Source organism: Tursiops truncatus, chromosome 16, assembly GCF_011762595.2.
Source record: "Tursiops truncatus isolate mTurTru1 chromosome 16, mTurTru1.mat.Y, whole genome shotgun sequence".
Taxonomy (NCBI): Eukaryota; Metazoa; Chordata; class Mammalia; order Artiodactyla; family Delphinidae; genus Tursiops; species Tursiops truncatus.
The window spans coordinates 17423627-17448103 of NC_047049.1; the positions used below are offsets into that span (position 1 = coordinate 17423627).

General features: G+C 42.7%; 1 protein-coding gene across 3 annotated transcripts in view; it reads right to left on the reverse strand.

Moving 5' to 3' along the window:
* Window positions 1-594: 594 nt before the first annotated feature.
* The window catches only part of ACSL5 (acyl-CoA synthetase long chain family member 5), a 44761-nt gene continuing 20878 nt past the window's right edge, over window positions 595-24477 (reverse strand). For all 3 annotated transcript variants that reach the window (XM_019939998.2, XM_019940001.3, XM_033841475.2), the window contains 20 exons: window positions 22739-22844; window positions 17418-17482; window positions 17196-17297; window positions 15480-15579; window positions 13913-14091; window positions 13116-13148; window positions 12976-13027; window positions 12101-12174; window positions 11702-11779; window positions 10472-10606; window positions 9233-9367; window positions 8612-8707; window positions 5817-5889; window positions 5451-5539; window positions 5051-5167; window positions 3411-3554; window positions 2687-2788; window positions 2144-2215; window positions 1613-1759; window positions 595-873 (listed from right to left, as the gene is read on the reverse strand). In XM_019939998.2, the coding sequence (XP_019795557.1) occupies window positions 1619-1759; window positions 2144-2215; window positions 2687-2788; window positions 3411-3554; window positions 5051-5167; window positions 5451-5539; window positions 5817-5889; window positions 8612-8707; window positions 9233-9367; window positions 10472-10606; window positions 11702-11779; window positions 12101-12174; window positions 12976-13027; window positions 13116-13148; window positions 13913-14091; window positions 15480-15579; window positions 17196-17297; window positions 17418-17482; window positions 22739-22844 (1893 nt within the window). In that variant the 3' untranslated portion in view covers window positions 595-873; window positions 1613-1618. The remainder of the gene's footprint in view (window positions 874-1612; window positions 1760-2143; window positions 2216-2686; window positions 2789-3410; window positions 3555-5050; window positions 5168-5450; window positions 5540-5816; window positions 5890-8611; window positions 8708-9232; window positions 9368-10471; window positions 10607-11701; window positions 11780-12100; window positions 12175-12975; window positions 13028-13115; window positions 13149-13912; window positions 14092-15479; window positions 15580-17195; window positions 17298-17417; window positions 17483-22738; window positions 22845-24477) is intronic.

A 24477-nucleotide genomic window follows, 5' to 3' on the forward strand; every position in this document is an offset into this window, starting at 1 on the left:
AAGGCAGCCAGTGTGGTGCAGTTGGAATGAGCGAAGGGGGCGTGTGAGAGGAGGTCAGGGAGACAGTGGGCGTTAGATAGACATGGAGGGAAGTTAATTCCTGCCTGCCCTTCTGTTTCAAATATCCAAGAATAGATGTTTCCTCAGCTCTTCTGGGCTCAGGGTCTAGAAAGACCATCCAGGAACATTCTCCTTAATTCCGGTGAGAGACCAGAAAGGAACACTGTTCAAGACTACTTGGATGATAAAGGAGAAAGAACATGAATTGTGCTCAGTTGGAGTTAGGGTTCGACTGGTATTTATTTTATTGTTCACAGCTGTGGGATAAGAAGGCCTGGTCTTCAACGTAGCTATCAAACCTGGTGGCATTCTAGAATCACCTGGGGACCTTTTAAAAATCCTGATGCCCAGGCTGTACCCCTGCCCATGTTAATCAGAATCCCTTAAGTGTCACGCAGGCCTCAATATCTTTTTAAACTCCCAGGTAATTCTAGTGTGTAGCCAAGTGTGAGAGCCACTAGCTTACATGATTGTTAAGGGGTCCTGTCTGAGGCTGGTTCTCGTCACAGTCTGTGGGGAAACACACACCACAGCTTAAGCTATCTGCAGTGGTTTATTCTGAATGCTGAACATTTCCAAATGGAAGCAGCACGTGTTGAAGGGGTGTAAGGTACAGCAGGAACTGAGTCAGGGGAGGAAAGATCAGTCACTTCCTTCCCAGAAGGTAAGCCTGCTGTGCAGGCTTCATGCTTGCCCATAGGTCTTCATTCCCAGTTCAGGAGGTTGTTACTCAGTGCTTGCTTCATTTACTGGAAAAATGCACTTGACGTGAGTTTCAGCTCCTTCCCCCACAGCTTCCAGCTCAGCAGCAAACTGTCGGGAAGAGGTTCAGTTACCAGGTATACTGCAGAAAACACTTTCACAACATACTTTTTGGACAAAATGTCATAGGCCCAGTTTTAAATTCTCCCAAGTCAGAGAAACTACAGGGTTTAGGAAATGCTGAGTGATCAAACTTTTCCCTTCTGGACACAAACTTCAGTGGACACAGAAGTACAAAGAAGAAATTTGTCTCACAGATATGATTAATTAATATTGTGATAGCTTAAAACTCAATTTTAGTGGTTTTGTGGAATGGTTAGAAAACATGAATTATAAACAGCTTTTCAGAACTTAAAGTTCTCTTAATTTGAACACTGGAGGGCCTAAATGTTGAGACTGCCAACAATTTACGTTTACTAGAAAACATGGAAGAATTCCCAAAGGGTCACTTTGGCCCTTGAACTAGTTACACTTATAAAGGTTGGAGATCACAAGGAAGGAACAAAGATACAAATGGACCTTGAAGAAAGGTATCTTGATAGAAGTAGCCCTAAATGTCAGCAACATTTAAGATGGGAAGGACAAGAGTTATTTAGTTCAAGACTAAGCTTCCACATGGTAAGTTCTCTCACTTAATATTTTTAAAAAGCCCTGAAACTATGGTTTTATAATTTAGTAAGTAGCTACAACAACAGACAGGAGGAAAGACAAAAAAATGAACATAAGATTAGTTTTTAATCCATATTCCCACAAGGCAGGCTACCTCTGAGCCCCTCGCAGCCATAAGTACCTTAACCTACTCCTGGGTTTTCTCGTACAGACTGTTGATTTGAGTCCGAAAGTATTTGGCAAGCTCTCCCCTCTTTGCTTTCAAGGTTGGTGTCAAGAGCCCGTTTTCAATGGAAAATGGCTCTGGATGAAGATAGATGTGTTTGACCTGGGAGGGAAGATGCACGCATACGTGTTTAATTGTGATGTGGACGGTTCCGCAGAGCCCTGTAAATGCTATGGGAAGAACCTTAAAGAATATTTCCCCTCATAAAAGTGGCGCTGATGAAGTGGGAGGGTAACGAGAAAGGTAACACATGCCCATTCTCACACACTAATAACTTGGGAAAGACATGAGTGGAGAAGGAGGAGGAATAATGAACAGCATGAAGGGGCTGGACAGGTAAATGCAAAGGTTACTGTCATTAATGGACTAATAGTACCTCTAAAATCAGTTCCTTGGAAACTACTTTAAAATTTTAAACCCCATTATAAATGCGAACTTTAAAACTTTATGACATGAGAGACCAGGTACAACATGAGTAGTACATACCTGTTCAAAGGATTTAAGGCCACCTTCTGTCCCAGTTTTCTGCAAGTCTTGTAAAATGCTTTCCTTTATAACCTAGGAATATAAAACAGCTCAGAGCATGGCTGTTGAAAAAGAGCCTAAAGGAAAGGCTGAGCATGAACCAATTCAAAATGCCTGCTAAGCTCATCAGGATAAAAGCAGGATATGGGGGTATGTGCCAGCACATGTGATACCTAAATGTTGCTCAAAGAAAAAAAGTCATGGGAAGAAAAAACAAATCTAACTGGTAGCAGGGGTTTTCTCTGGATGGCATTATTTAATTCCTCATTTTCCAGTTATTTTTTCCACAATGCACATGCTGCTATAAAAAGAATAGGGATTTTGGTTGTTTTTAAACTCCCCATCCTCTCTTCCAGTCTAGTAAAAGCAGTCAGTCCACGCCCAGCAAGGGGCTGTTCTTCCAGAGAGGAGGCTCTAGGCAGCTGTGGGTGCCCAAGCTGGGGAGGCCTCCCTTTCCCACGACGGGCCGATGGGTGGGCATAGGCTTTTCTGAGTGAGACTTACTTGGTTTCGGCACAGTTCTGCAAACGAGCCCTTCACCCCAAGTTTGGCTGCAAATGAGGGAAGCACATCTGGGTCAGGAACCACCACTCCCACGAGGAATGACTGGAAAGGAAACAGGCATGTGAACTAGCGCAGCACTGCTCCCCAGTGGGGAAAGAAAGCGTTACCTCAGAATGCATGATCGTACCCAAGCCCTGAAATTCAGTGCTGGCGTCCTACAGTTTTCTCACCATATATTTCAAACCCTCATGGAACTCTGATCCCATTTTCCCACACAACATTTCTACAAAAATGTTCTATTCAAACATGAATAGAAGTGGAGCTCAACATTAAGCTTAAAGCATCTCTGGCCTGTCCATGTCAGTCCTCCCCCACTCCCAAGAAGCTAAGTTTAAGTGCAGTATATATAAGACAGTTTGTGCCAGAAGAACTCCTATTGTAGTGGAAACGAAGTGCACCATGGGGCTCTTCTAATGAATGGCTACCCTTTAGTATAACTGTTTTAACAGTTCTACTGACTTGTTTACAGAGTCTATCATAGTTTCAAAGAATTTGTTTTTTCATTTATAGTGCCTTATTTGAGGTTTGGAGTGTGGCTTCATTTCTTTAGTTTTATAAGCTCAGATCTTCTCATCCTAAATCTACCTATACAGATTTCCTCTAGCTATGGAAGTTGGCATGGTCTGTGCCTGAAACTGGCTGTTGTTAAGACAATATATATTACCCATAAGCTTTCCCCATGTACAAAAATTTGCAACACCAGTCTACTCCTGATGTAGATATCTTCTATCTTCTCTGGAGCAATGTATTCTCCTTGGGCCAGCTTGAAAATGTTCTTTTTTCGGTCGATGACCTTCAGAGTTCCATTCTACAGGAGACAGAGATAACACACACCATCAGTGTTTCTGAGCCCTACTGAGTGATGTCAGTGAAGAGAGAGGTGAAGTCAGAGGTAATCTGCCTTCTTAAAACTTGACCTCTCCATTGACCTTTGGGCAATCTTTCCTTTCTCTTTCTTGGCTTTGGGGAAAGGGGAGGAAGGCAGCTTTCTTCAAAACCTGTCTATACTGCGTGTGTCTTTGAAGAGTCAGTGGGCAGTCTTGGAAAAAGTCCCTTGGACCCACTGGCATTGTGTAAATGGTTGCCTCATCCAATGAAGAAATTTTGCAGCTCTGAATTTCCAACAACTTAATTTCCAATTACTCCTTTTCCAGAACTCTCAGGAATAGGGAAGGTGTTATCTTTTATTAAGACTTTTGAATTAGTTCTCCCCCTCCTTGACTCCCTTTTCTGTATCCCTCCTGTTAGATCCGGGAGCAGGCTATACAGCTCTACTGTGCCACTGCTAATCAAGCAAGTCAGTAATTGCGCTTGTTAGGACAGAAGCAGGGCTGGGGAGGGCTCTCTGACCAGCCACCAGAGGTCATTTGCAGCTTCATTTCTCTGGGCTAATTGGTCTGAGGCGCTTAGGTTTTCAGGGATTTGAATTATAGAATTGGGACAAGTGGCAAATACAGTCCACGTGATCACACCCTGAACAGCGCAGCAGACTGAACCAACCTTGGAACCATTAACAAGGCCGACTCAAGAAATTAGCCATCAATTCAGCCTAACAGACATTATCTGAAAGTGATTAATAAGGCTCAGCCCTTTACAACTCCAGTGGGAGGACACATCTGTTGCCTACATTGTAGGCTTATTAGAACTGAGAACTCTTCGTTATGCAGAAACAGATCTGTTAGCAAAATACCACTAGACCCAAATCTATGAAATACATCATTAGGACCAGTGTTCTTAGAGATCTGTTGTCAAATATTCCTTGAATATCACTTAAATCTTGAGAATATTGAGCAAGAAGGGAGTTTTAAATCTGGTTACATTCCTGCTCCCCCAGCACATAGTAGACAAAAACCTTCCAGAGAGGAAAGCTCTTGGAATATCCTCCACAGGGGTTTAAGGCTCCATGATTACCGTGCCTTAATTTCCTCTCTTAGGAGAACGGGGTTGACAGAGACTACTTACTGCCGATTGTTCGCAAGCTATGCTTTTAAAAAGTCTCAGTGTCTTCCACCAAGAGAGGCTGTGAAGGTCACTGAGGGGCAAAAACTAGCCTCTGCATACACCTTGTTTAGAAATCCTGCGTCCTTGTTTTGATATGTCTCCATACATAAGTGGAAAGAAGCTTATCCCTTTGAAACTCATAAAAGGCAAACACTATAGGCCCATGGAGTTACCACAATTTCTTCCTCAATAAAAGTAAAAATCACAACAACAACAACAAAATAGACTACTACACTTCTTCTTTGGAAAAGTCACCTAATTTTCCTCTGTAGGAACTCCCAGAAATTTTGAGGCAACACCCACCGGGAGCCAGCGGCCAATGTCTCCTGTGTGAAGCCAACCATCCTTGTCCAAGGCTTCCTCTGTCTTCTCAGGGTCCTTCAGGTATCCCTTGAACACATTGGTGCCCTTGATGCAGATCTGCACATAAGATGGTACAAGGTGGTGACAATAGCAAAGGCTGCTGCAAAACACCTACTTTCCTACCACCTTGAATCATTTGATGCTTTCCACTAATGTATGAAGAGCACCAGATTTGAATCCCCATTGTGGGGACTGGAAAGTTAGGCTCAGAGACACTGAATTCCTTGCTAAAATTCTGAATAGAATGAAACACAAACCTGTTCACAATTGTGTGCTTTTTCTGATGCAAACGTCCCCACTATGATTGTCTGAAAATGACTGCCCGGCACAGCCTACCCACCTGTCCTTCGTTGTTCACTGCAAAGTAGTTCATATCTGCCACATCTTCCAGCTTCACATGATTGCAAGCGATGGGGACTCCAACGTGGCCTAAAACACACCGTACTGAATCAGCCAGGGTACCGCAAACGGTGATAATCCCAGCCATATTTCAGAGAGATTTATGGATTGACTCTAAAGGAACAAAACTGAAAAGTCATCTGGCACCAGTGCTGGAGAGCCAAGATGGGAAGCCCCGGACCAAAGCTTAGGTTTGGCGTCTGCCACATTCATCCACAGCACTGAGGTTATCTAAACGCCTGCGTCCTAGTTCATGCAGAACTCCTCCCAACCACTGAACCTCCTGCCCAGCTGACAAAGAACCTACCTGATTTCCAGTCCCCAGGTGATGTAATTGTACAGCCAGCAGTGCATTCTGTTTGACCGTAAGCTTCATATACCTGCGCAAACCAAAGAAGGGCTTTGAGACTTAACTCAAGATAAAGCAGGAGCCGGCCGTGCCCTATGGCAAGACATGAGGAAAGCAAGGTCTCTGAGAGTTGGAGGACACTTAGTGTCCTAATACCTTGAATTTATGCCTGAGCTGCTAAATCTTTACAGCTGTGGATTCACTCAAAAACCAAAAGGGTCCAGAAATAGACCAAAGTATGGAAACATACTATACTTTGGGAAATGTGGCATTTCAGGCTGATGGAAAAAAGCAAGTTATTCATTGAGTGATGGGCAACCCAATGGCAATCAGACTTGAACCAAGGCAATGGAGTGCTACTGAAGGAGCTGAAGAAAGTGAGTAGCATTTTTTAAGGGAAATAGCTATGGTTTGGAACAGGGGTTGGCAAACTTTTTGTATATAGAACCAGATAGTGAATATTTTTGACTTTGTGAGCCACTTGGTCTGTATTTCAACGACTTAACTCTGCCAGTGTAGCACCAAAGCAGCAGTAGACGATATGTAAATAAATGGGTATGGATGTGTTCCACTGAAATTTTACTTATAAATACAGGCAACGGGCCAGATTTGGCCTGTGCTGCAGTTTGCCAGCTCCTGGTATAAAGGATAATCTTGACTGGAGAGGGGATGTGGGGACGTAAGTGCATGGGCTGCAGTGGGGCTATGGCCTGTCATAGGCAGAGCTGGTGGAGAAGGAGAGGAAGGGGTGTGGCAATAGGACCTTCTGACCTATTGGTTTTAGGGAAAGGAAGGTATTAAGACCGGCCAGGAGGATGCTAGTTTGAAAGACCAGAGGAACTCTGACCTTGGCATCAATTCAGAACCTTTTTTCTTTTAACATCTTTATTGGAGTATAATTGCTTTCCAATGGTGTGTTAGTTTCTCTGTATAACAAAATGAATAAGCTATATGTATACATATATCCCCATATCTCCTCCCTCTTACATCTCCCTCCCACCCTTCCTATCCCACCCCTCTAGGTGGTCACAGAGCACCGAGCTGATCTCCCTGTGCGATGCAGCTGCTTCCCACTAGCTATCTATTTTACATTTGGTAGTGTATATATGTCCATGCCACTCTCTCACTTCATCCCAGCTTACCCTTCCCCCTCCCCGTGTCCTCAAGTCCTGTCTCTACGTCTGCGTCTTTATTCCTGTCCTTCCCCCCTAGGTTCATCAGAACCCTTTTTTTTTTTAGATTCCATATACACGTGTTAGCATACAGTATTTGTTTTTCTCTTTTAGGCCGTTGTTTCATTCATGTTGTGCATGTTGGCCGAATGAATGAACTACTTAGCCGTTTGTGGAAAAACAAATATGAGAGTGTATCTCTACTCAAGCCCATTTACTAAATTCCAGGTGGAGCAGAGACTTACTTGGAAAAAAGTAAGACCGTAAGGCTACCAGAAAATCTGGACGAAAACAGATTTATGCAATATTGAGGGTTAGGAGGCCTGTCTAAACAATTATAGAGCCACATAGAAAAGGTGACTGACTACAAACACATTTGAAACTTTTATATAGCAATACATAGTACAAAAAGGTGAGACTAGGAAAAATATTTCTAACACAGCAAAGATTGATTTTATGACCATACGAAGAACTCCTAGGAAGCAAGGTGAAAGAGAACCAAATTATCCTTTGCTCATTTTTCTATAAGTAAGTAATCGAGTAATTCATGAAAGAAATACAAGTGCCCGTAAGCAGTAGAAAAGATGTTTAGTGTTAATAAAAGAAACAAAGTTGCAATAAGATTTTTCATGTATCTCGTCGGCTAAGATTTAAGTGACTGAAAAAGCACTAGCAAGAATATGGGGATATCAGGACTTGTGCATTATTTGCATTAATGCATAAAAAAGACAAGACCTTTCTGGAGGGAAGTGTGATAATCTGCATTAACATGTAAAAAACCCATATACTTTGACCCAATAATCCCCACTCGTAAGGATTTCTCCTAAATTGATAACTGCATAAATATACACAAGTATCCTTATCACTTGATTATAATAACAAAAAAAAAGTGGTAAACAACTCTAGTGTCCATCAATAGGGGACTACTGATTTGGGTACGTTCAATAAACTATTACAGAACCATTAAAATGATGTTTATTTGACAAGGAGCAATGTTAATGGGCACTGTTTAATAAGTATTTTAGAAAACTGATGCTGTTTTTTAAAGGTTATACTCCATTTATAGTTATAAAATATTGGATATATTCCCCGTGTTGTACAATATATCCTTGTAGCTTACCTTATACCTAATAGTTTGTACCTCTTACTCCCCTACCCCTATCTTGCCCCTCCCCCTCTCCCCACTGGTAACCACTAGTTTGTTCTCTATATCTGTGAGTCTGCTTCTTTTTTTGTTATATTGACTAGTCTGTTGTATTTTTTCAGATTCCACGTGTAGGTGATATCACACAGTATTTGTGTTTCTCTGTCTGATTTATTTCACTTAGCATAATGCCCTCCAAGTCCATTCATGTTGCTGCAAATGGCAAAATTTTGTTAGTACTGATGCCATTTGTGTAAAGGTTTCTGTACACAGGTGCATTAAGAAGTGACTGGAAGGGTATTTTCTCTTGATTTTGAGATTTTGGCTGACTTTCTCTGTGGTACTTTTCATCTATGTTTTCATTTTTATTTAAATAGTGAGCTTTATTTGTGCAAAAGTGAAATAAGCTATCATCAAAAAAAAGGTGCTTGGCTTACCGGACATCCCATTGCTGCCCGGAGGAACGTCAAGACAGGAGAGGAGATGGGGGCAGCTCCGGTGACCATGAAACGAACCTTCCCGCCCAGGCTTTCCTGTTTAATAGACACAAAAGACCTGCTGAAGACTATTCCCTCGGCTTCAGTTTCCTCTGTTGCAAAATGGGTAGAACAGCCTACCTACTTGGTGTTGTCATGAGCATTAAACTCGTTAATTTACACAGCACTTAGAATAGAGTCCAGCATCGTAGAAAAGAACTTAAAATGTTAGCTATTACTGTCACCACCATCCATAGCTGGGACCAGACCTGCAATTTATTTTTTTTTTTGATTTCCTCAGATAATTTGTATTCTTGGGCCCTTCAAATTACCTGCAACCTCAACAGACCACCTAAGAGAATGGAAGTGCTAGAACAAGAAAAATCCACTTTCTGCTTTTTGACCAAATCCCTTTAGTGACAAAGTTGTCCAAGAGAGATCTCAAAAGGTGAGTGAACACAGAAAGTGCAAAAAGCTCTCCAGTTAAAGAGATGCTTGACCATCAAAGGAAAAGCAAAGTGTGCTGAGTCAGTGGGCAGCCCAGATACTTACCTGGCTCCATCCATAATCTACCCAACGTACCTGGATCTTTGCAAAGACGAGCTTGTCCCAGACACTGTTGCGTCTGATGATACCCTTTTTCACTTCACTGAATTTACAGGCGACAGCCAAGTTCAACAAGAACTTCTTCAAGGGTGTCTTGGCTTCATTTTGTACCTGCAGAGTGACAGCTCCTCTTAGTTGGAAACCTATTGGAGATACTCACCAAGGCCATTCATCAGTGAGCAAGAGATAGTGCCTCCTAGCTTCATAAGGAAGAGGCTCTTATTCATGCACTGGTGTGCTGAATAATGATGAGCCCACACTAAGAAAGAAGCGAACTTAGTACATACACACAGAGCTCCAGCTCCTCCAAATTCCTTGTCCTTAGCAAACAACCTTGACAACTCAGATAGCATGTCCTCAAAAGGTAGTCAGCATCTATCTACACTAAAGTTACCTGGGAGTGCTGATTAAACAGCTGATTGGGTACCACTGTTAGGACTTTTGATTCAGTATCATATGTATGTATGTAATGCCATAACGTTACAAAGAACACATCCCACTGGCCATTTTTGAAGATCGCTGGGGTACCAGTTCATTATTTTGAAGACTGATAAAAGAAAAAATCAAATAATTTTCATGCCTTTATGAAGGAATCTCAGCTAATGAAGGCAAGAGAAATGCTTGGATTAGAAAAAGCACCATTTTGCCAAGCTTAATGAAAAACAGAGCAGTGATCAATGACAGCTAAAACTGTTATGTGGCAGTGGGATTCTGGCCCGACTCCTTAGTAGATCTGACCCTGGACAAGTTATTTAACCTCCAAGGTTCAGTCTCCTCATCTGTAAGGTAGGGATTATAAGTGTTGGCATGATTTCCTGGGCTTTGTAGAAATTAAATGATGGAACACGTATGAAATATTTACTGTGGGGCCCGGCACCTCAGCAAGAAGCACACTAAACCAGTAAGTGTTATGAAATCAGAGTAACAATTTACCAGTAAGTCAGCTGACTTTTGAGGGGCTCCCCAACTCTCTGAATTAATCTCTTTCTCCAGATCACATCCAAGTAATCTCATCCAGAGGAAAGGGAGTTTCATCTGTTATGGTCTTTCATGGCTGCACTTGTATGTGTGGCTATAAGTGGATGCTGGTAGGGGTTGGGGGTAGAAGTGGAGCACGTTTCTTAGTAACATAGAGTTCCTAAGAGCTTTAGTCAGGCCTAAGCCCCAGGCAGCTCCGGCAGCTCAGGGCCAGCCCAACAGAAACAAGGTTAGCACCTTATCATAGACCCTGTTAAGGAGTCGGGGAACCGCGGGAAAGACTGTGGGCTTCAGGGTCTTCATGTCATCAGGCAGCAGCCGAATATCTCCTTGGAAGAATCCAACTCTGGCTCCACAAGAGTACACAACAGCCTAAAAACAAAACCAAAGAGCAGAGCTCAGAGCCAAAGGACCACTTTGGGTGGGGTCTGTATGGGACAGAATTGAGGAGGTCCATGGGCACTTTTCTCTGGACAGGACACCCGACCCCTGAAGTTTCATGTACCCAGAACTCTGAGACCCTACCCCCTAGGCAAGATGGAAACTCACTTCTGCTGAGGTGGCGGGACAGGTAAGACAGATTCTGAGACTGAAGGCCCAGCCCTACTCTGCCCACAGCTCTGGGTGAGGGTCTAAGGCATCATCCTTTGTAAGAGACCATTCGTTATGTAGCACTAAGAAAAAACACTGCCACTCAAACTAGAACACGCCTACACTTGTAAGACCATCTCAGTTTCAGAAATGGTAAAGTGAGAAAAAATATGCTTATTAGAATTGATATTTTATTAATCAGATATCAACACTTTAGCCCAAGGAACTGAATCTTCCATTTTGGCATCTCATGCATCAACAGATAAGCTGGTTGAAGAGGTATTTAAGCAGGGATCAGAGAGAGGATTTTCCACCCCTAATAACACCTGTGTTTTTGCTTTCGGTTCTCAAATCAGCCTCAGAGTAGCCTAAAAGCTTGGCGTCCACTCACAGAAGGCCAGCTCTCCCCCCAGTTGCTGCACAGTCCTCAACAGCTCCACTCTGGACACCTTACCTGGATCAAAGGCTCCTTCTCCACCCCTCTGTGGGGAACTCCTTTTCTCTAACCCTAGGTCTTTTCAAAAATTCTAACCCAAATAAAAGAAAAAAGAAAAAGCAATGCCTCGTATCCCTGCTCAGAATTGAGGGTAGATAGTAAGTAAGCTCCCGGCTATGAGCTCCCTGGACTTGCAGGCACCCTGTGTAAAGGCAGGAGGAAGCATTTCCTCCGTGGGACACACAGACTCAACAGAGGAAGGCTCTGCTGCAGGTTAGGGGTGATGCCAAGATTAGGACTCAGCCATGCCAACTCCCTGCCCATGTCCTTCACATTAGAGAAAAGATTGTTAATGTTGCAGAGCTGCCTTTGGAATAAACGTGGGACTAGCAAGTCAGGACCCTCTTTTCACATACCTGCTAGGAATATAGGATCCTTACCTGTACAACCCTCTCAAACATATGAGCCAAGGGGAGGTAGGATATGGTCACGTCCTCAGAACTGGGCTCAAAAGTATGCTATAGATCAGGAAATGGAAAGGAGACAACAGTGGATTAATGCCAACTTTCTCTTCCAAAGAAGATTTAAACACTTCTTCTTTCTAGGACTGCTGCATACAGTTGTACAGGTGTGCACTGTGCCCTAAGGGGTGCCCTAACTGCACTGAGTGCAGAGATCTGCAGTGACCCTAAAAGAGCAAAACTCTAGACAAAGATGCACCAGTATTTGTCCACACTCAGGCCTTCAACCTGTTTCTTCCCCCTCTGCCTCCTCTAACTTTAAAATCTTATGACAGATTCCCATTTTAACGAGGGCCTCCTTTTCAATTGACCACTGACCTCCACACATTTGAGAAAAGCAGCAGCATTTGAAACGATATTTTCATGGGTTAACATGGCTCCTTTGGGGTCACCTGTAGGAAACAAGAGGTGGAAAGATCTGTTAAATGGCTAATAGGTAGGCTTTGGCATTGAAATGAGGAGCTACATTCGATTGGTTCTGTTCCAGGGAGCCGAGAGCTTCTCCTGTCACTGTGTTTTTTTTATGAACAGTGTATGACTCTGCTTATGAATGATTGATCCCTCCACAGATTCTACTTCTGACAGCAGCCTTAGCCTTGTGCTACCACACAGGGCATAGCCACAGTCACAGACAGCAACACAGTCAAAAAGAAAATACCAAGTAACCCGCCCCCCTCCCTGTGCTGTTTTCATGTTGAAGACTTCAGATCTAACAATATTACCTAGCCATCACTTTATAACCTGGGCACAGTGGAATGGATATAACTTCTAGATCATCATGGATCACATTAAAATTTACTGAGCTCTAATAGCTAGGTAACTACATACAGGGGAGAAAGAGGACGTGGAGTGATCTGTGTAGAACTACCACTGGGCTATCTTGATTGAGTGAAACCACTCCAGTGATGTCAACTTGAGAGAGTTGGGGCTGGGGGAGAAAGTTGACTTTCTGATGCCACCTTTAAGAGCCCTGAATTCCATAGCATGTAAACACCTCCCACCGTGTTCAGTGAAATTTATTTGCTTATGCATAGGTTTTTCTATGCAGGCATCTGTACTCAGAAATCTTAGATTATAAGCCCCTATGGATAGGGCTTATTGTAGGGTATTTTTACCAGCCCACTAGTGGTCAGTGGCTCAAGCCATGTGTTTGGCTGACCAGGGGCCTCTGCGGCAACTTCCTGGGCACTGACCTGTGGTCCCACTGGTGAAGCAAATGATGCTCAGATCTTCTGGTGCAGGAGGCTGGAGGGGAAAGCACCAGGGCTTAGTCTACCGTGAGTTTTGAAAGTTGAATGTCGAAAGACTCAAATTTGGGCAGAAGAAAACTTACCATGGGTTTTTTGAAGTTCTCTTTGCCTAAATTCTGCATGAACAGGAAACCAAGAAAGAAAGACATTAGTTGAGTTGGGAAGACTTAGGACAAATACAGCCCTCCTTTTCCCTTTTGCTTGAGAACACCTCTGTGGGAATACAACCAAAATTCCAACCTGGATCAGGCCCAGAGGCAACATTCAGGTATAATGGAAGCCTTGGGGTAGAGTATAAGTTTCCTCTAGAGTATCAACTCAAGAGGGCCGATCCCAAATGTCCAAACTTCCCATCAGACTCCTCTGGTTCAGTCTTCTAGGACCACTGCTAAATCGTTTTGAATAAAATGAACAGTTAACATTTCAAGGCTTACTACACTTTATATTACTGTCCTGAGCACTTTATTTTCTCTCATATAACTCTTTACAACTCCTCTGTGAGGTAAGAACTATTTCATCCTCATTTTACAGAGGGGGAAAGGAAGATGTGGAGCAACTGGCCCAAGGTCACCTAACTAATGGGGGTGGAGCTGGAACGTGAACCTAGCAAGCCTGGCTCCAGGACCATATCTTTAACTGCCACCTAGCCTCTGCATTTATAAATCCTCTACTTGGAAGTCTGTGCACACTGACCACAGACCTTCCTCACCCACTGAGTTGTCTTGGGGAAATGATTCCCAACGCTTCACAGCATGAGTGTAATTTACTCTTCTCCTTCCACCCCGGAGAACAACAGCTTGCTCCCTTGTGTAGAAGTCCTGCAAGCTGCCCACAGCATCAGCCCAGCCTTCCAGCTGTGAGCTGACTTTCAGACCCATACCTCAGCATCAAGCAGTGATAAGATCTCAACTCCGCATTTCTCCCCTCTCTTCTTCAGGTCGTCCTCAAAGGGATCCATGAGGATGATCAATTTCAGGCCCGGGGTGAGGCCTTTTTCCACATTCTTAATCAGGGCCAAGGCCTTTTGGGGCGTGTCACAGATCACCGTGGCGATCTCAGCTGAAAGCAGAAATAGGGCCGGGGGTTACCCTCCTGCTTTGCTGTGTACCCGATTGTCTTGCAAAGAGGAAGAGATTCTTGAAAATTTCAAAGCCACTGGGTCCCCAAAGGAGATTATGTCTGTAAATCAGATTTGTAATGTATAAAATCTGAAACATTCCACTGATAATAAATAAGCTTAATTGAAACAGAAGCACTTAATTTCCTTGCATGCACTTAACAGTTTATAGTTTCTAGAGGAGCCCCAAAATTCCTTCTGCTTAAGAACACAGACAACGTGTGTGAATCATGTAGATGTGGTCCTGCCGATGTGTTTTACCTGGGGGAGAGGGGAGGAGGGATTAGAAGGTAAAGGAGGAGGCAAGGGGGATTTTAGCAGACAAGCATTTATGATTTTTAATGTTAGCATTTGCTTTGATACTTGTTTACACAAATAGAAACCTTCTGATTATGTCTGTAGTTCAAATGGATCTACTCACTTAATCTACTAGTTCTGGGACAGAAAGTAACATCTAGTATATGTCTTATTTGCCCATTGAACTTGAACTTGTTTCTCTAACAGTGGTAATTTGGTCCACAGACTCAGCATGGACATTGGTACATGCCGGTGAGCTATACTGACTTTGATTTATAAGAATAGGAAATTAAACTAGTAGTTTCACAGTGATACAGTCAATTAAAAAGTTATTCACTAACTGTGGCCTTTCATCCAGGGTTGCCAGCAAAAATAGTCTTTGCTAAACTATATTGTCATACTAAACTACCTTTGCTAAACATACTAAACATGTCATACTGAACATACTTTGCTAAACTATATTGTCATACTACACTACCTTGAAGCATTTCATTGAAACTTCTATCTGATTATATACCTGCCTCATGGGCTTTTTGTAACTTCCCTCTAAATTATATCATAGGTACTACAGGACAAGAGAGACTTGAGCATTTTTCTGGCCACAGCATTCTAAGTCTGCTAACAAAAACAGATAATGAGGAATTACTCAGCATCAAGAAAGAATCAAGTTAAAATGTAATAGCGACAGGAATAAAGACGCAGATGTAGAGAATGGACTTGAGGACATGGGGAGGGGGAAGGATAAGCTGGGACGAAGTGAGAGAGTAGCACTGACATATATACACTACCAAATGTAAAATAGATAGCTAGTGGGAAGCAGCTGCACCGCACAGGGAGGTCAGCTCGGTGCTTTGTGACCACCTAGAGGGGTGGGATAGGGAGGGTGGGAGGCAGACACAAGAGGGAGGAGATATGGGGATATATGTATACATATAGCTGATTCACTTTGTTATATAGCAGAAACTAACACACCATTGTAAAGCAATTACACTCCAATAAAGATGTTAAAAAAAATGTAATAGCAAAGTTTTACCCTTGTTGACAATGTATATGACGGCGTCTTCTCCCAAGGTGTCATACAGGGGGACAGCTACCATGGAGTATGTGTAACAAGCAAACTCAGAGATGACCCACTGTATGGAGAGAAGTTCAAATAAGGAATAGCTTATGCTTTGAAAAGGAAATGTGCTAATTCAGTCATTTAGTCAACAAATGCTTATTTGGTGGCTCTGTGTTAAAAAAAAAAAAATCACCTTTTTTGTGATGCCCTAGGGACTGCCACTGCTGATGTTATAAAATATAATTAAATAAAGAAGATAAGATAGGTACAGAGACAACTATAAAACAAAGGGAGAGTGTAATAAGTTCTATCCATAAGGGTTATGGAAAGCATTAGGGAGTCTTGAGGTAGAGTCACACTCAGGGGTGGGGTAGGCTATCTGGGACTGCTTTGGGAAAAGTGACGGAAATTGGGCAGGGCTTTGAAGGACAGGTAGGATTTGGTCATGGAGATGGAAGCAGAGAAGGTATTCAAGGAAGAAGGAAGTGAATGAACAAAGATAGGACCGCATGACATCACTAAGTATACATCAGAAAGCATAAAAAGTGACAGGAAATGAATTGGAAAGGTGGGCTGGAATCTGCTAATGGCGAACCTTGAATGTCAGTGTAGGCATTATGAACTGAATTGTGTTCCCCCTAAAATTTATGTTGAAGCCCTAACCCCATTGCAATTGTTTTTGTAGATAGCTCCTTTAAGGAGGTAACTAAGGTTAAATGAGGTCATAAGGATGGGGCCCTGATCCAATATAACTGTTGTCCTTATAAGAAGAGAAAGAAACACAGGGGATGGCAGAGAAATGGTCATGGGAGGACACAGCAAGAAGGCAGCCATCTATAAGCCAAGAAGAGAGGCCTCAGGAGAAAACAAACCTGCTGACACCTTGATCTTGAACTTCCAAGCTCCAGGACTGTGAGAAAATTAATTTCTGTTGTTTAAGTCACCAGTCTGTGGTATATTGTTATGGAAGCCCTAGTAGATTAAGATACTAGGTTTGGTGTTAAGTTCCTGAACTAGAGTCAAGGATATCTCTTCTTACTGAGGCTGGGTGTAATGAAGATGAAGTACGTAGATGCACCTAAAAGTGCAGCCAGGGCCCTCTTGGATTTTTAGTTAAGCAACTGGCTTAGGTGAGCACATGTCATCCAACTCTTCTGAAACATACAAAGGCTTTCTCTGAGGATATTGGGTCTAATGACTTAACTTGAACTTGAAGATAAGCTTAATTCCAATCATCTTAATGTCTAAAGTCCATTTTCAACTCACTGTGGAAAGATGGCTACAGCTGGTCTCAGTAGCAATGGATGCCTTGGTTGCTAGTTCACGTACAATGTGCAAATTCCAATTCTAGTACAAACTCATCCCTTTCCACATCATCCTCAAGCTCTTACTTGCCAGTCCTTCATAGCTTCCTTAGTTTCTTCATACAACAGACTGACTTAAAATGACACATAATGGGAGACATGTAAGAGAGGTCCAGTCACCTAGCAAATAGCACTAGACATTCAACCAGGATTAAAGAAGTCCTGCACTGTAACTTTTAAGTGGAACAATATTTAAAGAATCTGAGGTCTTTAAACAGCTTTGATAAGTCATCAGCAAGTGACAGAGTGCTGGATTTGGGGTAGGGTTTAAAGTCTTTAGACTTAGCCCTGACTCATTTCCTTGAGTTAATTTCAGCATGGTTACCTCTGGCCTATTCTGAGCAAAGATGCCAACAAAGTGTTCTTGTGATTGCTTATATCCTTTCTGCAAGAGACAGGAGCCCAGGTACTCTGCTCGATCAGACACCTACAAGTGAGAGAGGTAAAGAGAGAGGAAAAAAAGCAGTCAAGACCCAAAAGAGATCATATTAGCCCAAGATAACCACATAAGCAAAAGAATTTATCCAAAATCATGGGCCTGACTTACCTGTTTGTAGGACAGCCATCTGTAGGGCTGGTTTCGTTTTCTATATCCCAAGCAAGGCCCATTGTCTAAAAACATAACATTAAATGAAAATCAGCTCCAGTTGCAAATTCTTTGGACCAGAGAAGGTTAAAGGAGGTTAGGAAGAGACAAGACACAAAGGATAAATCCAGTAAAGATGCGAGCTTCTCTTATGTGCCAAGGAAATTCAAACGCAGTAAGTACTCAGTTCTCAAAGGCAGAGGGAGCCTTGTAAACTACATTTGAAACACTTGGGAAATGCTACAAAACAAGGGTGGTTCCATGTTGGAATGTGTGACCTCCATGGTAACAGGCATTTGGGGAAAGCCATGAGTATGGACTAGCCCACATGAGGTGAACAAACAAAAGCTCACAAGTAAACACTAATAGACTATATCGGATAATCTCGGATTGAGCTTCCCTACAATGAAAGAAATATATGTTCATAAAACTTTAGAAAAAAATCAAAATACAAGTCATCAATAATCTCATCACATAAACACCATTGCTAAGGATGATATTTTCTTTCATACCTCCTTTGATAGTTCTACAGGGTTATACTCATTTCACATGTATATTTTGGTATCCTGCTTCCTTCCTCTGTTTGATATAAATATTCCCCTGTTATTATTTCTTCTCTGTAGAGATTTCAATGGCCTTATTATGGCCAAGTTATGAAGGGTTCTACTGTATAGCTGAATTTATCTCATTATGGGCATTGAGATTGTTTCCAAGATTGACACCTCGATCTTGGTAATGATAATGGTATGATGCATATTTTCCAACTGATCATTTCAAAGTTAGAAAATTTTCTTAGAATAGAGTATTTTAAATGAAATAACTGTGTTGGGAAGGGTGGCAGCGGCTGGGAGTGAGGATGGTTGGTCACACGGCTCAGGTTTTTAATACCTGGCCCCACATTGCTTGGTGAAGCAGCTGTGACAATTTGCTTTTCTCCAACCAGCAATACATCAAGTCATAGACACTAAATAGTCTCTTTTTAATATGTCTTCTGGTTAAATAGGTTTTAAAATTTATTGCTTTAGGGACTTCCCTGGAGGTGCAGTGGTAAAGAATCTGTCCTGCAATGCAGGGGATGTGGGTTCGATCCCTGGTCAGAGAACTAAGATCCCACATGCTGTGGGGCAACTAAGCCCATGTGCCACAACTAGAGAGCCCACGTGCCCTGGAGCCCGTGCACCACAACCAGAGAAGAGAAAACCCTCACAACTAGAGAGACGCCCACGCGCCACAACGAAAAGAGCCCGTGGGCCACAACTAAGACCCGAAGCAGCCAAAAATAAATAAATAAATGAATAAAATAAAAAATTTTTTAGAAAGTTATTACTTTAGTCTAGGTTTCTTTAACAGCTATTAAAGTGGGGCCTTTTCCCTCATTTGTTAAGTTTTATCTGGTAATGTACTTCGCCCGTTTGTATGAGCGTGTCTTCTGAGATACTGAGACTCATGAAGAACTGCAAGAACACATACACATATGAGTACATACAGGAGCACACATGTACACACACACATGTACACACACACTGGCCATCAAGATTTTTACAACTTACATTTATTGTCTTACATTTGACAATAGAAGAATTACACTTCTGAACATTGAAACTACTCAGCCTTATTTAAAATTACAATAAGTCTGGGAACATCCACTTACTAGAGTAAATAGTAATTGCAGCCACAGAAGCCACAAAAGTCCATGATATTTGTTAGGCTAAGGAACAACTCTAACTGGCCGAGAAGACCCAACATCTAAGCCAGAATGAGACTGAGTTATTTTTTTTATTATTATTATTTTTTTGCGGTACGCAGGCCTCTCACTGTTGTGGCCTCTTCTGTTGCGGAGCACAGGCTCCGGACACGCAGGCTCAGCGGCCATGGCTCAAGGGCCCAGCCGCTCCGCGGCATGTGGGATCTTCCTGGACCGGGGCACGAACCCGTGTCCCCTGCATCGGCAGGCGGACTCTTAACCACTGCGCCACCAGGGAAGCGTGAGACTGAGTTATAAATAGAAAAGCAGAAGAGAAGGAAATTTTACATAGAGGATTTAGCCAAATTGCCAAGAGGAATTCAGGTCTAGCCCAAAGGAAGCATTCAAAGAGAAGGTTACTAGGAATTCAGAGGTAAATAAGTGAACTTCCAGACTAAGTGACAGAGGACAAAGGAAAGAAAGCAGGAAAGAGATAGCCACTCTGATTAAAGAGATATTAAAAAAAAAAATGAATGTGGAGACTGTCCACAGGAAACGTTAGTTCTTTTTCTTTCTGCTGAAACAGCTGCATGAACGCTCAAGAAGTCAAGTCTCAGACTAAGACTTTCCCTGAAGCCACAGGCAAGTCCTGCTTTAGAGTTCACAGCCACTGCTCCAGCCTAGAGTGTGTGCCATTGGTGCTCTACCAACAGGATTGTCTGTACTGACATTAATCACCAGTGATAAGCACCATTTATGGTACCTAGCTTACTCTGTGCTAGGCATTTTAAGACTCATTGGGTCTTCCCAATAACTACTGTTATCCCCACGGTACCAAGAATCATGAAGGGCTAGACAGCTTCAAGCTCACTCAGTAAGTGGCAGAGCTGATGAAGGTGGGAAAAACTATACTGCATCTCCTTATCACTTCCCTGTTGATGAAAATACTAGCAGAGGCCCATGACCAAGGAACAAGTCAAATAACTGGCCCAAAGGGGAACCAATTGGGGTTTCATTCAACTCTGTGCCCTAATCAGCTTCAGTCTGATTAGCCAGAGTCCTGACCAGGCAACAGCCTAGCCTTTGATTAACTTAAGCAACTTAGATCTTCTGTTCTAAGACGTGGCCATCTAAAAAGAATCCACCCATTAACAACTTCTCAGCAAAACTGGGTCCCAAAGCTGGATAGAGTTGAAACTCCGGCATGCAGAATCCCTGGAAAGCTTTGTTAAAAACTCATATTCTTAGGTCAAACTATCTGGAATTCTAATTCAGTAAAACACAGTGGAGGGCTTCTCTGGTGGCACAGTGGTTGTGAATCCGCCTGCCAATGCAGGGGACACGGGTCCGATCCCTGGTCCAGGAAGATCTCACATGCCGCGGAGCAACTAAGCCCGTGAGCCACAACTACTGAGCCTGCGTGCCACAACTACTGAAGCCCGCATGCCTAGAGCCCATGCTCCACAACAAGAGAAGCCACCGTAATGAGAGAAGCCTGTGTACTGCAATGAAGAGTAGCCCCTACTCGCCCCAACTAGAGAAAGCCCATGCTCAGCAACGAAGACCCAACACAGCCAAAAATAAATAAATTAAATTAAATTAAAAAAAACAACAAGGTGGAGCCAGAGGATCTATATTTTAAACATTATCTGCAGGTGATTCTCAACATGGATCATCTACTGGGTAGGGGTTAAAGATAGAGGTTAGGGCTGATGTATTCAATCCCAGTTGTAGACAGACATGTCATTTTTCTATGGAAATAGCCAGGATGGATTTTTCAAGCCTACTTACATGAGAAGCCATTTTAACTTTATCTGTTTAGTTTAAATTGAGTATTGAAATAAAATTTCTAAATGAAGCAGTGTTATGTGCCACATATTACACGCTCAATGACTTGTTTCTAGTTACAATAACAACACATGCTCAGTGAAGAAAACTTCAAAAAATGGAAAATCCCAAAGGAAAGTCTATTGTATTAGCTATATACTATCTTAAGTTGTCAAATAAATAAAACTAATGGTTGCATTGGTTTGTGTTTGTTATTTGCCTGGAAGTCTAAATCAGTACTAATTTGGAGCCAGAAATAGTAAGTACAGTCCCCTTTAGAGACTTCAGATATAAGTTTTCTTTACAAAAACCTTTCCTTGTCTGGAGGTGCAACAACTTTTATAAAACACTTAAGAGCTGACGTAAAATAGAATAATCTAGCCAGATAGACAGATTTAAATTTCAGTATCAGTGTCAACATTTTCTAGCTCTGTCTCCTTTGAAATGTTCCTGAATCTCAGAGTCTCTGTTTCCTTGCTTTAAAAAATGGGGGTGAGGGACTTCCCTGGTGGCGCAGTGGTTAAGAATCCACCTGCCAATGCAGGGGACACGGATTCCATCCCTGGTCCAGGAAGATCCCACATGCCACGGAGCAACTACGCCCGTGCGCCACAACTACTTAGTCCGTGCACCAAAACTACTGAGCCCATGTGCCACAACTACTGAAGCCTGCACGCCTACAGCACAGGCTCCTACAGCCTGTGCTCCGCAACAAGAGAAGCCACTACAATGAGAAGCCCGTGCACCACAACAAAGAGTAGCCCCCACTCGCCGCAACTAGTGAAAGCCCGCGCGCAGCAGCAAAGACCCAACGCAGCCAAAAGAAACCAAACAAACAACGATGTCGCAACTAAGATGAGACGCAGCCAAAACAAACAAACAAATAAATATTTAAAAAATAAAAATAAATAAAAATGGGGTGATAGCAACTAACCCCTGTAGGGGAAGATAAAGTAGATGATATCCGTGCAATACGATAGGCTGGTTAGCACTCGACTATTAAATATTGTCATAGTCATAATTAAAAGGCAGAAGGGAAGGGATGAGAAGAAGTCACAGAGGTAAACCTCCGCCTGGACTGAATATCACCCAAAAGAAAAAAGTTATAGGGAGAGTTATAAGCCAGTTGATTTTGAAAGGAAACCAGTGTACCTAGCATCATGTTCAATGATACAAGACAGAATTACTGAGCCTTGATATTTTCCAAATGACCCTACCAAAGGTCACGTGGTGATGTTTCTAAGAAAGTCCAAAAGATAATTACCTTCTGTGATACTATGGGCAGCAGCATGGGCCAGCAGTATGGCACTGGGGGCAAGGGCGAGGTAAGAAGTCAGGAGGTCTGCATACTAATTCTGGCTCAGATTCTATAATGCAGGGAATTGCATTTATGAAAAGCATGTTCCTAAACAAATATAATGTACTAGTGAATTAATCAAAATACTTTCCTACTGTTAACTCTTTAACAACAACTTGGCCAGGAAGTTCTCCTTGTGTTAAGTGAGAAATAGGTTCAGAGAGGCAAAGTCGTTTATGTAAAGTCGCACAGCTGGAAATAGAAGAACTGGGTTTCAAACCCAAGTCTGTCCTACTACACAGTTTACAGCACCCATCCTGATTCTGTGCTCACGTCCCCTCCACGCTGTATTTGTGATTCTTCTTGGACCACCACATTTAAACAGCTAGAGTTTTAGAAGTGAGACCGGGAAGGAGAGGTACGGAACAGGACCCCACCTTGGTCTTACAGGCAAGGTGAGACATCCAGGCTTACCAGACACAGCAACTCCTCTTTGGAAAACTTCATACATCGTCTTGGCATCTGAGAAGTAGTAACGTATTAGGTCATTGTCCTGGCAAGGACCTCTCCGTGCTCCTCCCTAAGACACAAGACCAAGTTTAGGTTAAGACTGAGTCTTTCCCCACCCTTTCCAAACCCTTATGGATTGAACTGAAAAGAACATAAACACTGACTATTGCGGTCACAGCGATGACCCTTTTAGTACTCAGTCCATCAATTTTTTAAATCTCCAAATTGTGGTGTCTTCATATCAGAGAAATCCAGAGGTTGTCACAGTTATGTTTTGGCAAATCTCCCCCCACCTCCCTAGGCATACACGCACGTGCGTGCACACACACACACACACACACACACACACACACACACAAAAGAGATAATATTATAGTTATATCGTTTTAAAAAAATCAAGTGAAGTTTAAACATCTATCAAATGCATACTGTGTTCCAGTCACTGGGCAACTACTGCAAATGCAAAGTGAGTTAAGACAAAATTACTGCCCATGAGCGCCCCATAAATGAGAGTTTTTGCAGCTGGGATAGGGTGAGAAGGGAAAAACATGCAAATATAATACTGTGATGTACCTGCTGTAATAATGGTTTTGGGAGATGAATGAAGTGAACAATTCTGTATCAAGTAGAAATGCTACAGAGAAGAAATAACATTTCAATAGAGACTTTGAAGATAAGTAAGCATTTACCAAAATGATGAGGTTTCGTAGAGCAGAGGGAAAGGAGGATAATTCAAAGTGAAGGAATAACCTGAACAAAGGCACAGAGGAAGCAACAAGGATTTACTGTATAGCACAGGGAGTTATACAGTGTCTTATAATAACCTATAATGGAACATCATCTGCAAAAAAACCCAGAAACAAAAAACACTATGCGTGGCTTCCCTGGTGGTGCAGTGGTTGAGAGTCCGCCTGCCGATGCAGGGGACACGGGTTCGTGCCCCGGTCCGGGAAGATCCCACATGCTGCAGAGCGGCTGGGCCCGTGAGCCATGGCCACTGAGCCTGTGCGTCCGGAGCCTGTGCTCCGCAACGGGAGAGGCCACAACAGTGAGAGGCCCGCGTACCGCAAAACAAACAAACAAACAAACAAACAAAAAACACTATGCTGTACACCTGAAACTAACACAGTATTATAAATCAACTATACTTCAACTAAAATTAAAAAAAGAAGGTACAGAGGCAAGAAAGCACACTGAAGATTCTGGTGGGCAGCTCGAGAACAGGGTATTTGAGAAAGAGGGAGTAGCTAGGGACTTGTCCAGAAATGTCAGCGGAACTACAGGATCAGGCCCTGATTTAGATCCTGGAGCTGCAGTAAGAGCTATAGGCATGGTTCAACCTTCATGAAAGTTAGTTTAGAGAAGCATAGGCATCAATTAAATAAGCATTCAAAACTGTAAATTATTACCAAGATAAGGGCTATAAAAGTACAAGGTAATCCATGAGGCTATAACAAGAGATCTGACTTAATCTGGAGCACCAGGAGATTTCCATCAGATGTCACATTAAGTCAAGACATCAGAAATAAAGTTCTTTTGGGACTTCCCTGGTGACGCAGTGGTTAAGAATCTGCCTGCCAATGCAGGGCCCACGAGTTCGAGCCCTGATCCAAGAAGATCCCACATGCCACGTAGCAACTAAGCCCATGCGCCACAACCACTGACCCTGTGCCCTAGAGCCCGCATGCCACAGCTACTGAGCC